General features: G+C 36.3%; 1 protein-coding gene across 1 annotated transcript; it reads left to right on the forward strand.

The window, feature by feature from the left end:
• Positions 1 to 7,388: 7,388 nt before the first annotated feature.
• Positions 7,389 to 8,642, forward strand: LOC117024199 (eukaryotic translation initiation factor 3 subunit F-like). Its single transcript, XM_033109632.1, is given in 2 exon segments — positions 7,389 to 7,678; positions 7,681 to 8,642. Coding segments are annotated over 2 exon segments (1,095 nt in total). The 5' UTR covers positions 7,389 to 7,395; the 3' UTR covers positions 8,493 to 8,642.
• Positions 8,643 to 11,575: the final 2,933 nt, after the last annotated feature.

The raw sequence follows: 11,575 nt of genomic DNA on the forward strand, positions 1-11,575 counted from the left end.
GGTGTGCTGTAACCAGTTGGTACTGGCTTTTGAAAACTGGTTGTTAAATTTTCAGGAATTTTGTGAGCCAGTTGACATCCTGTTGGTAGCTTGAAATTGGCAATAGTGGGAGCAGTTCTACCATGAACATTGGCAAATACTTTAAATCATGGCTTTTTTTATTTATGTATTTTTTGAAATCCAAGTGTTCAATTTTTTTATAGCACAGAAGTGTCTATGTCTCTTTCTCAATTTAATTAACTTGCCTCCCTCTGAAGAAATCAGTTAGAATGCTGCATAACCTAATCATAGCTGCAAAGTGGAGTTGTTATTCAGCTGAGAAGTCATACTGGGCCTTTCATTCCATGACTTAATTTGTACCTCTTATCTTTGAGCTTAGAAGAAGTCAGTATTTCTAGACCTATAAGGTCCCAAATTTTTGAAATATCTCGACTTCCTAAACATTTCTGATAGGTCACACCGGACAATTATCTTCCAGTCTTATCTCCTAAACATACCTTACAAAAAGCAGAAAGCAAATGTCAACCCATCATCACTGCCATTCAAGTTATTGCAGGTGACTTTGTTACCAAATGTTTTCTTACTGCACCAGATAGATGGCTCTCACTGCAACATTGATTTCACTGCCCAGCCACTGTTCAACAGCTAAGCTACTCCATATATTATAAGATTTTGTTAAAATAGCACCCCACATCATATGATCAATCTGTATTTGTTGAGGTATCATTACGTACTATAATTGATGTATCCCCAAATCTTTGTGTCCTAATACTGTAGAAGTTCATAAGTGCCAAACTGATGTCTGTGATTTGCAGGTGTCTCTTGTACAAGCAGTTATTCAGGGACCCAGGCCCTCTCTCTCCTGTGGCTCCCCTATTTTCAAGATACTGCTTCCTAGATCACTGTGCTCTTCTGCCACCAGCTGGCTGAGAGCAAAAGAGCATGGGAGATTATACACGGGCATTTCTATGGGCTCGTCCTTAAAGCATCATAATTAATTTCTGCTTACAGGTCTTTAACCAGAAGTCATTCACATGGACACACTTCACTGAAAAGGAGGCACTATGTATAGTCTAGGTCTTGGCAAAAAAGGAGAAGAAATGAATTGATTAAAAAAACCAATCAGTCTCTGGCATAAGTACTTTTTATCATTCCACTAAGTATTCCATGTTAAGGGTTAATGTGTCCCCATAATTTAAGTTTTATCTTATTTTGCCGAATTTTACAATTTTGAATTAAAGTGCAACAACAACCATCATGCCCTGTCCACTCTGGATAATGAATTTTCATTTCTGCAAATAATTTTCTCCAAGGAAATTCATAAAAATAGAAAGTATGTATTGTACAGTACCTTGTAACGGGTTTACAAAATAGTTTCAGAGAAAGTTTCTCTATTTCTGAAAACAATACAGATACATATTTGAATCAGAGTTAGTTTGTACTCATTAGGCACCTGAGCCATAGAATCCAGCATCTTCTGTTTAATTTCCGATGTAGTATGAAACTATAGTCTAGTTACTAAATCTCTTTGAGTTACATTGGGTTTATCTGGAAAATAGGGATTAAAAGCAGTAGCTATTTTATCAGATTTGTGAAGATTATATAAGAAAATGTGTATGAATCACTTAGCTCAGGGCCAGATAAACAGTCAATATTGAATAAAACTTAGCTATTGATTACTGAGCACAAATTACCAACACTGCAAATTGTCCTCACTAAACCCCGTTATGCTTCGGATGGCTAGGTTGCTGTACTCACATTGATTATACTCACCCAGCACTTTTAACTCCACTGATAAAGTGAAGAATTTAATTCAAATTTTACTTCACTGCCAAACACCAAAGTTTTTCAGATTTGTTTTTAGAAATTCCATTGTATGTTCATTTCCATGATTTAGATAATTGCTTTATATCTTCCAAACGTAGGTTTCTGATGTGTAAGCAAACAACTGAAAATCACTTAAAACCTACCAAACACAGGAAGGGTGATCACAAGTTGAAGAAGAGAGAAAATGGCATGCCTCCGTTTATGAAGATAAATGAGCTACTATGATTTATGTAATATTATAAAGAAATTCTAGCAATGCCTGTTTGAAGCTGGTCAGGACAATGATTAACATTTCTAAAGTGCTTACTGTGTGACATGCATGCAGTGCGGACCATTTAAAATGCTGACATATATTAACTCATTCCATATTCACAAACACCCTGGGAATTAGGTACTATTATTATTCCCATTTTACAAATGAGCAAATTGTGGCATGATAAAGATACGTAGTTGTGCAAGATGTAAAAGGGCTAAAACAAATATGATAGAGGGTCCTCTGTTTTTCCTGTTGTCTTCTACCTTTGTTCCTGTTCTTTCATTTTTACTATCTATCTTTGAAGTTTGACTAGCCAATAAACCACAAGTCTTGCAGAAATCATTCTTGAACAATACTATTCTGATGGTTATCAGAACCTGGAAGAAGGAGGATGAAAATAAGAACAGTCTTGAACGATGGTGTTTGATTAAGTAAAAAAAAAAAAAAACAACTGCTGCTTAGGCCAAAACATCAAGGATATGTCCTCGACTTTTCCCTATCCTATAAAACCCTGGCTCTGCTTCCATTGTGCAATTAAGCTGTCTGCTAGTGCTACCTTACGTGTATCTGTTAAATAAAGAGAGTCTTAATCTCTACTTAAGTCATTTAAATCATTTTCGTTTGGCAAAGATAGCAATGGTAGTAAGTGGCAGGATTTACATGAACCCAGCCAGTCTGACTCAAGTTTTGATGCTCTTATGTACTTTTCCTTTTTAAACTTTTTAATGAAAATTTTCACGCATATGCAAAAGTAGAGAGAATCCTATAATGAATGAAATCCCAGGTACCCATCTCTCAGTTTCAATAGTTATCAACTTGATGTCATTGTTTCATGTGTTTTTCACCAGCTTATGCTTTTCTTTGTTTCTTTTGCTGGAGTAGTATAAAGAAAATCTCAGACATCATGTCATTCAATCTGTAAAATCTTCATTAGGCGTCACTAAATGATAAGAGTATTTCTAGCATAACCAAAATGCTATTAGCACACATCAATACTAACAAAAATTAATATCATGTGACATTTAGTCCATATCTCACCAATGAGGTCAAGATTTCACCAAAGGTCTCAGAGTTTTCTTTTTACCATTCAGTTGTTCAAATCAACATCCAAAAATGCCCATATGTTGCATTTGGTTGTTTTGTTCCTTAAGACTGATATACATGGTAATGTCTCCTCTTTCTTATGCTATTTATTGATAGAAGGAAGCACGTTATTTTCCTTGTGGAATGTTCTACATTCTGGATGTGGCAGTTTGCTTCGTCAAGTTGTCTGATACCTTATTTCTCCTATATTTTCAGTAAACTGGGAGTTAGATATAGCGGCCTAATTTTTTTCACATTTCATTTTTAGGCAAATCAAGTCTTCGTTTCGGTGCTATTTATTTCCTATTGTATCACATTATTAGACACGAAGTGTATTGTCCAATTTAATGAATCTAATGTTGATCAGTGAGTTAATGTGATATCTGTCTGATGCCACCATTATAATTTTTTCCCATCAAGCTTTTACCTAAAAATCTTAGCATACAGTGGTGATAGTTGTGTGGGTCCATGATCTCATTAGAGATTGGAAAATGTTGATATTTTTTGTTCCATATTTCCTCCTGCTTTTATTAGCTGGATTTAGTGTAAAAAAAAAAAAACTTTCCCTCATCAACTCGTTAGTCATCTTGAAGCACAGTTTATACAAGAAAGTCAGAGAAAAATGCTTCATTTTATCTCACTAGTTACAATTTTTAGAGGACTGAGTTGGTGCTCAAGCAACCCCAATGGGGAGTAATGTGATGTTTGAGTAAAATTATGAATTCATGGTTTTTATAGATTTCAAATATTTGCAGTTATTCTGTTTGATGATCAATGTGTTCTACCTTGTACCTGTGGAAGCCCTGTCAAGTTGACTTGCATCTTTTTTATATAACCACCTTAGTCTTTAAAACCTCCTTTGCTTTCTGGTACAAGATGTCCCAGAATCATCTTGAATACTTCTTGCCCTATACCTGTAATGAAGAATTCCTCTCAGGATCCCTGATTCTTTTTAGTGGAAAATGTTTTTTGGGCCCCAATAATAATTATTGCTACTTGTATGTCATTTCTCCTAGGCTTTTTCACTGGGCAAATTTAAGAAATATGTTTTTTTTGTTTGTTTGTTTGTTTTTTGTTTTTTTTTTACAGAGAAACCAATCCTGAATTCATACTGATTCTCTGATTTAAGTGTAAGGCTCTAGTCACTTTACTCAAGCTCTTTTATTTTACATTTGCCTCTCTTTATTCTTATGCTGAAAATTTTGGTTTCTAATGACATTACCATAACCACACATCTGCTTTGATCAACAATATACCTGTAATACTTTCAAAATGACTATATCAATCTTGTGCTAACAACAAGAGTACCAAATGAAGATTAAAAGTTCTTTGTTTTCTTTTGTTTGTCATTTAAGTATATCCCACTAAGAATGTATGCCAAAATATATTGTTTGAAATCACTTAATTAATTCATCTCTCCCTGTGGCTATCCTACCAACCCTACGAGTATATAATTAGGTACATTTGTTTAGTTTGCTTTAAGGTTTTAGGACTTTTTTCTGTTCTGATTTAATATTTGTAACTATGGAAAATATTATGTCATTTCATAGTCAGCATTATATTCCAATAACATTCACGGAAATGTCATTTGTATTCTTATCCCCTTTCCCTGTTGCAAGACAGACAGAGAGACGGAAGGAGGGAGGGAGGAGGAGAGAGGAGAGGAAAGGAGATGAGAGTAGACAGCAGGAAAGACAATTTCTACCCCTTCTTACTTTTTATGCTGTTCTGCACTATTCTGAATCTTATTTTTGTCATTTAACAATTTATGCTATTATCACTTTTTATCAGTGTACTGAGGTCTTCCTCATCTCATTTTTAAGCTGCGTAGTATAGTCAGAGCATATTTTATTATAATTAAAGACATTTTGCATTGAAGGCAATACATTTTTATATTTTCCCATATTTCTATTAGGCTGTTGGTCTTTTCTTCATAATGTTTTAGACTGTCTTTATATAATGGCAATATTAACACTTTGTGGAAAGATTGCAGATATTTCCACAACACTTTTATTTGATTTTGGGCTTTTTTTGGGGAAATTTGTGGCCATTCAATAAAAAAAAAAAAATCACAGTCTGCTGTATCCAGTATATGTGGTATTCTACGGAAGAAATTAATACAAAAAATATATATAGCAACTTCATGGTACAAATTTTACTGTTATATATCTAATTTATTTTCATTATTTCTTTGTATGATTACACATCCTTGATTGTGGATATAGGTTTCTTTTTAAATACATAAATTATTTTCTTAGAATGGGCTAGTCAACTGCTTTGTCCATTTTTCTATAGGATTGTCTTTCTTCATAGGATTTCAGAAATAAATTATGAATATGAATCCTTTGATTGTGTATACACATATCTTCCCCTGGTTAGTCAATTGCTTTTAACTTTCTCAATGGTGTTTTTAGTTTGTTTGTTTTGTTTTTCATGAACAGAAAATATTAACGAAGCCCAATTTACCAAATTTTCGTTTATGATTAGAGCTCTTTATGTCACATTTATGAAATATTTATATGCTCCTGCTTCTAAAAGTTTTTAGTTTTACCTTTTTTTATTTAGATCTGAAATTCATATGGAGTTGAGTTTTTTTGTTTATAGGGTGAGGTGAAGGGAGTTATTCATTATTTGACTGCATGCTATCAAATTGATTAGCTCAATTTATCCACAAGGTGAACATTTCTAGAGTAATATCTCCTTTGTCTTGAATCAGGTGGCTGTATATATGCTGGTCATTTCTGGATTTAATTCTATTTTATTCATCTAACTTGTCTGTTCTTGCACCGACACCACTCAGTCTTAATTAGTGTCCTGGGATATGGTAGCTTTGCTATTCCAGTTTTCTTCTTCAAAATTTCTGTGGCTATTCTTATTCCTTTGAACTTCCATCTAAATTTCAGAACCAGCTTATCAATTCTAACAATATCTTGCTAAGATTTCAATTGGAATTGCCTTGAATTTATAAATCAGTTTGAAGAGAATTAATGTGTTTATAATATTGAAATTAGCAATTAATGAATTGGTAGTCCTCCCTCTGTCACCATTTATCTGGACCTTTAAATTCTTGTACACATTTTGTTAGATTAATAGTTAAATTTTATTTTTATGCTATTATAAATGGTATTTTTAATTGTGTTTTTGTGAGTTTGTTGCTGATGTATAGATATACAATTGGTTTTGTGTATAATACCTTGTTTCCAAAGCAAGCTTCTAAGTTTTAATAATTCCAACTTTGTACTTTCCCATCCCCCAGTCCTGTTTCTTCTTATAGTTACTATCTCTTTATCTTCTCCCTGTTCCTTTTTTTATTGTTTTTGTCTCCTGTGATACCTGTTAAACCAATTATCTTCATTAAATTATCTGTGTTAATAGAGACCAACCTTGAAAACATTATTGGTTGAAATATCAACTAAAAAGCAAAACAAATCTAGACAGGAAATAAATGTGATAAAATACTTTAATAAAGTTTAGTGTTGTCTTAATAAAAACAACTAGGACAGACCAGAGGAAAAAGTACATTTATAGCAACTCAGACTTAAATTCAAGGCAATATCAATATGGGAGAATATGGTTAAGGCATAGAGAAATGCCATGTGTTAAATTACTTGCCTTTTTAGAGGGAATATATAGAAAATAATAAGTTTAAGAGCTCTGTAGTGTTAAGTATATATGATTATGCATCTTAGGTTAGGAATAACCATCATAAGAACAAAAGTAGGAAGTATAACCTTGAAAGTCCAAGAAAATTCAGTCTCTTCAGTGGAAAGTAGAATACAGGTAAAAAGGAAATAAATAAATGCAAAACGGGAAACATGATGACATTAGTGGGCCCTGTAACACCATGAATTTAATATAAATAAATTTAGCTTACCATTTAAAAAACAGAATATCTGTGATTGGAAAAAATTAATATATAGTCTTATAAGATACACACATAAAACAAAAAGAAATAAAGTTGTTGGAAATAAAATAATTTTAAAAATAAAAAAATATATATATATGCTGTACCATTGCAAACAAAGGAACTGGAGTAGCAACATATGGCAAGATAGTATTTATGACATTTTTCTTCTGGGACAAGAAGGGTATATCATAAAAAGAACAATAAAACCCTAAGGTAAAACCTTCATAAACATATAAGCAACATATACTATAACCTCAAATATTATGTAGCAACTTTTGATGAAATTGCAAGGATAAAGAATTCAATCAGCTCTCTCGACAAGATGGCCACACCGGTGGTACCGGCGAGTGCTGCTCCCACCACTCCGACCCCAGCCATGGCTGCTGCCCCAGCCTCAGCCCCAGCCCCGGCCCCAGCCTCAGCTCCAGCGCCGGCTCCGGCTCCAGTGCCGGTTCCAGCTCCAACTCCAGCTCCATCCTCATCCCCAGACCCGGCAGCAGCAGCGGCTGCGACCGCGGCCCCGGGCCTGACCCAGGCTTCACTGCCAGCAGCAGCGCAGACCCCGGTGCAGTCGCTGGCTAGTCCTGCTCTACCCGGCCCCTTCCCAGCGGCCGTGTGGTCCGACTGCACCCTGTCATTTTGGAATCTATCGTGGACAGCTACGAGTGACGCAACGAGGGTGCTGCCCGAGTTATCGGGACCCTGCTGGGAACCGTTGACAAGCACTCGGTGGAAGTCACCAATTGCTTTTCAGTGCCACACAATGAATCAGAAGATGAGGTGGCTGTTGACATGGAATTCGCTAAGAACATGTATGAATTACACAAGAAAGTCTCTCCAAATGAGCTCATCCTGGGCTGGTACGCTACAGGCCATGACATCACAGAGCACTCTGTGCTGATCCATGAGTACTACAGCCGGGAAGCCCCCAACCCTATTCACCTCACTGTGGACACGAGCCTTCAGAACGGCCGCATGAGCATCAAGGCCTATATCAGCACTTTAATGGGAGTCCCTGGGAGGACCATGGGGGTGATGTTCACGCCTCTGACAGTGAAATACGCGTATTACGACACTGAGCGCATCGGAGTTGACCTGATCATGAAAACCTGTTTTAGCCCCAACTGGGTGATTGGACTCTCCAGTGACCTGCAGCAAGTAGCAGGGTCATCGGCTCGTATCCAGGATGCCCTGAGCACAGTGCTGCAGTATGCAGAAGATGTGCTGTCTGGAAAGGTGTCGGCTGACAACACTGTGGGCCGCTTCTTGATGAGTCTGGTTAACCAAGTCCCCAAGATCGTTCCTGATGACTTCGAGACCATGCTCAACAGCAACATCAACGACCTGCTGATGGTGACCTACCCGGCCAATCTCACACAGTCACAGATTGCCCTCAATGAGAAACTTGTAAACCTGTGAATGGGCCCCAAGCAGCACGCCTGCCGTTCTGGGCCCAACACTAGGACTCAGAATGGAGTGAAGTTGAAATGGCTTCTTGTGGTTTGAGTCACACTGAGTCAGTCAACTGCTTGTGACTCTAAATAAACATAACCTAACTTTTGTAAATGAAAAAAAAAAAAAAGAATTCAATCAACAATTGCATTTTGATATTTAACTCAACTCAGAAACTGTCAGATCAAATAAAAAGAAATCAATGGAAAAGAGAGCAAAAATAGCTAAGAAAAATAAAACTGAGTGCTAATTCTTTGAAAAGCTTAGTAAAGGCCTCTAGCAAGACTGATAACACACAAAAAGAAGATACACTTAAATAAATTATGAGATAAAAGAGGAGAAATAACTGGAGACTTGTGAAAATAAAAACAAAAAGATAGTATTACAAATACCTACACATTTATATATCTGTTAGACTATATATTTCTGGAAAAATATATATAAGATGCCAAAACTGTCACAAGAAGGAAAGAACTTTAATAGACCGATGAATATTAAATAAAATTTAAACTTTTGATTGAAATCTATAGGATAATACATTGTAGGGAAGATGTTAAAGAAAATTTGCCTTCATTGGTTGATGTGAGCTTTTGTCTATTAGCTTTTGTCTGTTCCTGCATGTGAGGTGATTTCTGTGCTGTTGAGTAAATTCCCCCTTTGGTCTCATTCTCCCGAGCTGGGGAGACATGAGAGGAGGTTGTTTTTCTGTTTGGTCTCATTCTCCCGAGCAGGGAAGATATGAGATGATGTTTGTTGCTCTGTCCGTGTTGTGAGGTGATGGTTAGCTTAGGGTTAAAGAAATTCTTGATCAGGGGTTGAGAGAATTCCCTCTTTGTTCTGTCTGTTTTGCCCACAACAGATGAAGTAAAGAAGTAGCTGTTATATCAGGACGACGTGACAGGCACGTTGCCAGGCTTTGGAAGACCTTGGGCTGACGGTCCCAAGCAAGAACAGTAGATACTGCTTATCCGGATGAATTGGCCCTTTGGCCAGATGGACAGCATTTATATCAGTAACTGCCGGACCCTCGGGGAACTGGCTATTCCTGGAGGCGGAGGCAGGAACAAAGAAACTTGGCTCTAAGATACATCTGAAAATATATATAAGACCGACCTCAGTTGGCAGTATAATGATAATAATTATTTTGTCATTTGGTCATTTGTCATTGGTGATTTTTAATCATTCTAACATTTTGAAGACTTCCAGCAACAGGTAGCTTACAACACCAGGGGATGTCCTGACTTTCAGCCTTGAACCTGGTGAGGCCTGGCTGGTTCCAGGCCTCTCCAGTGTTGTTCCCCACGGTTAGCCTTCTTGAGAACTTGTTAGCATCTAGAAAACTTGTATGCAGCTTGCAGCTTACAGCATCAGAAGACACCTCAACTTCTAACAACGACAACAGCAGCAACATTCTTCAGATTGTTAACACCTTGAAAACTGATGTATAGCTTGTAGCTTATAACATCAGAAGGCACCTTAAGTCCTAACAACAACAAAAACAACAACAGCAACATTCTTGGGAACTAACAAACAGATGTATGGGAGACTCCTGAGTTTCTCTCAGCTACAGACCTGGCAAGGTTTTGATTTATGACTTTTCCAGTGCTGTTCTCCCCCAGTTTGGTGAGCTTTTGACATCTACTGTAATAGTTACTATCCTGTAGAGCTTATTACTGCTTTTGGATACTCCCTACTGATGTTATTTGTGTATTTAGCCAAGTGATTTTTGATCAATAGTAAACATGTGTTGGGATCTCTTAAACTTATATGTATGTGTCCTCCTGTGACATGACATTGTTATCAATGTATGTAGTTTAGTCTTAACCGCCTTTACTTTCTGTCCTTAGCACATTCTAGTAATTGCCTTTGTCTTTTGCTATTGCATATTGCTAACTAAATTGATTAGATATTAAATAAATGAATTAGCCCCATTCTAGCGTATGTCCCTCCTCCTTTCCCCCACTCGTCATTGCATACATGGAAGTGTACAAACCTTAAGTGAACAGTGAAGTAAATTTTCATCAAGGCAACACCACCTAGATCAAGAAATAGACATTACCAGTACCCCAGATGCCCCTGTGATGCCCCCTTCCAGTCAAAAACAGCCATCTTCAAAAGAAACTAGAGTAACTTTTGACTGTTTTTGACTTAATATAAATGAAACTGTGTACTTTATACTCATGTATGGTCTTTCCATTCAATCATTTAATATTATATTTATGGCATTCATCCAAGTTATAGTAGTTAGTACAAATTAAATCATTTCCATTGCTGTAAAGTATTCCGTCGTTTGAATTTACCACAATTTATCAATTCTATTCTCGGTGGGCATTCAGGTTGTTTACAGTTTAGCGCTATAAACAATGCTATATTACTACACGATTTTCTCTCTTTAAAAGTATCAATTGTCACTCCAAACAACTTTAATTAATTAAAAAAACTAACTTTGCCATCGTAAAATAAATTATCTGTGATTGTGATAGATTGTTTTGGGCAGCAGTTTGAAGTTTTTTTATGCTTTCAGTTACTATTTTTGTATTCTTTTTGCATTAAAATTAGGAGTTAGCATTTGAAATATTATGTTAACTTTTTGTAACATACTGAATAGCCTGTCTTTATCAGAACATTGAAGCAATCCTTATCTTTAAAGGAGTACAAACTCTGTAGAGCATATGTGCCTGAATTCTTTTCAGAGTGACCAAGACTGCCTTAATGTTCCCCTCAGTTTGACTAAACTTAAGACAGTTTTCTTCCTGATTATAGGCCTCTGATCTCCTTGTCTTTAGAGCATTTGTCTTAGAAACTTTGTAATTATGAGGTTTGCCAATTAAGTTTACGAACTCATCCTTGAAAAAGTGCTGCATACCTCATTGCTGAATATCATTATGGTCACCCCTGAAGTACTCCCCTTGGGAAGCTATGCACTGATGCCAGCACCTAGTCCACCCTTCAAAGCAATTTTGGAACTATTTTTCTGGAATGGCCATCAGAGCTGTCATCGTATTACCCTTGATGAACGGAATGTCATCCAAATGTCTTCCTTTCAATAT

Source organism: Rhinolophus ferrumequinum, chromosome X (assembly GCF_004115265.2).
Source record: "Rhinolophus ferrumequinum isolate MPI-CBG mRhiFer1 chromosome X, mRhiFer1_v1.p, whole genome shotgun sequence".
Taxonomy (NCBI): Eukaryota; Metazoa; Chordata; class Mammalia; order Chiroptera; family Rhinolophidae; genus Rhinolophus; species Rhinolophus ferrumequinum.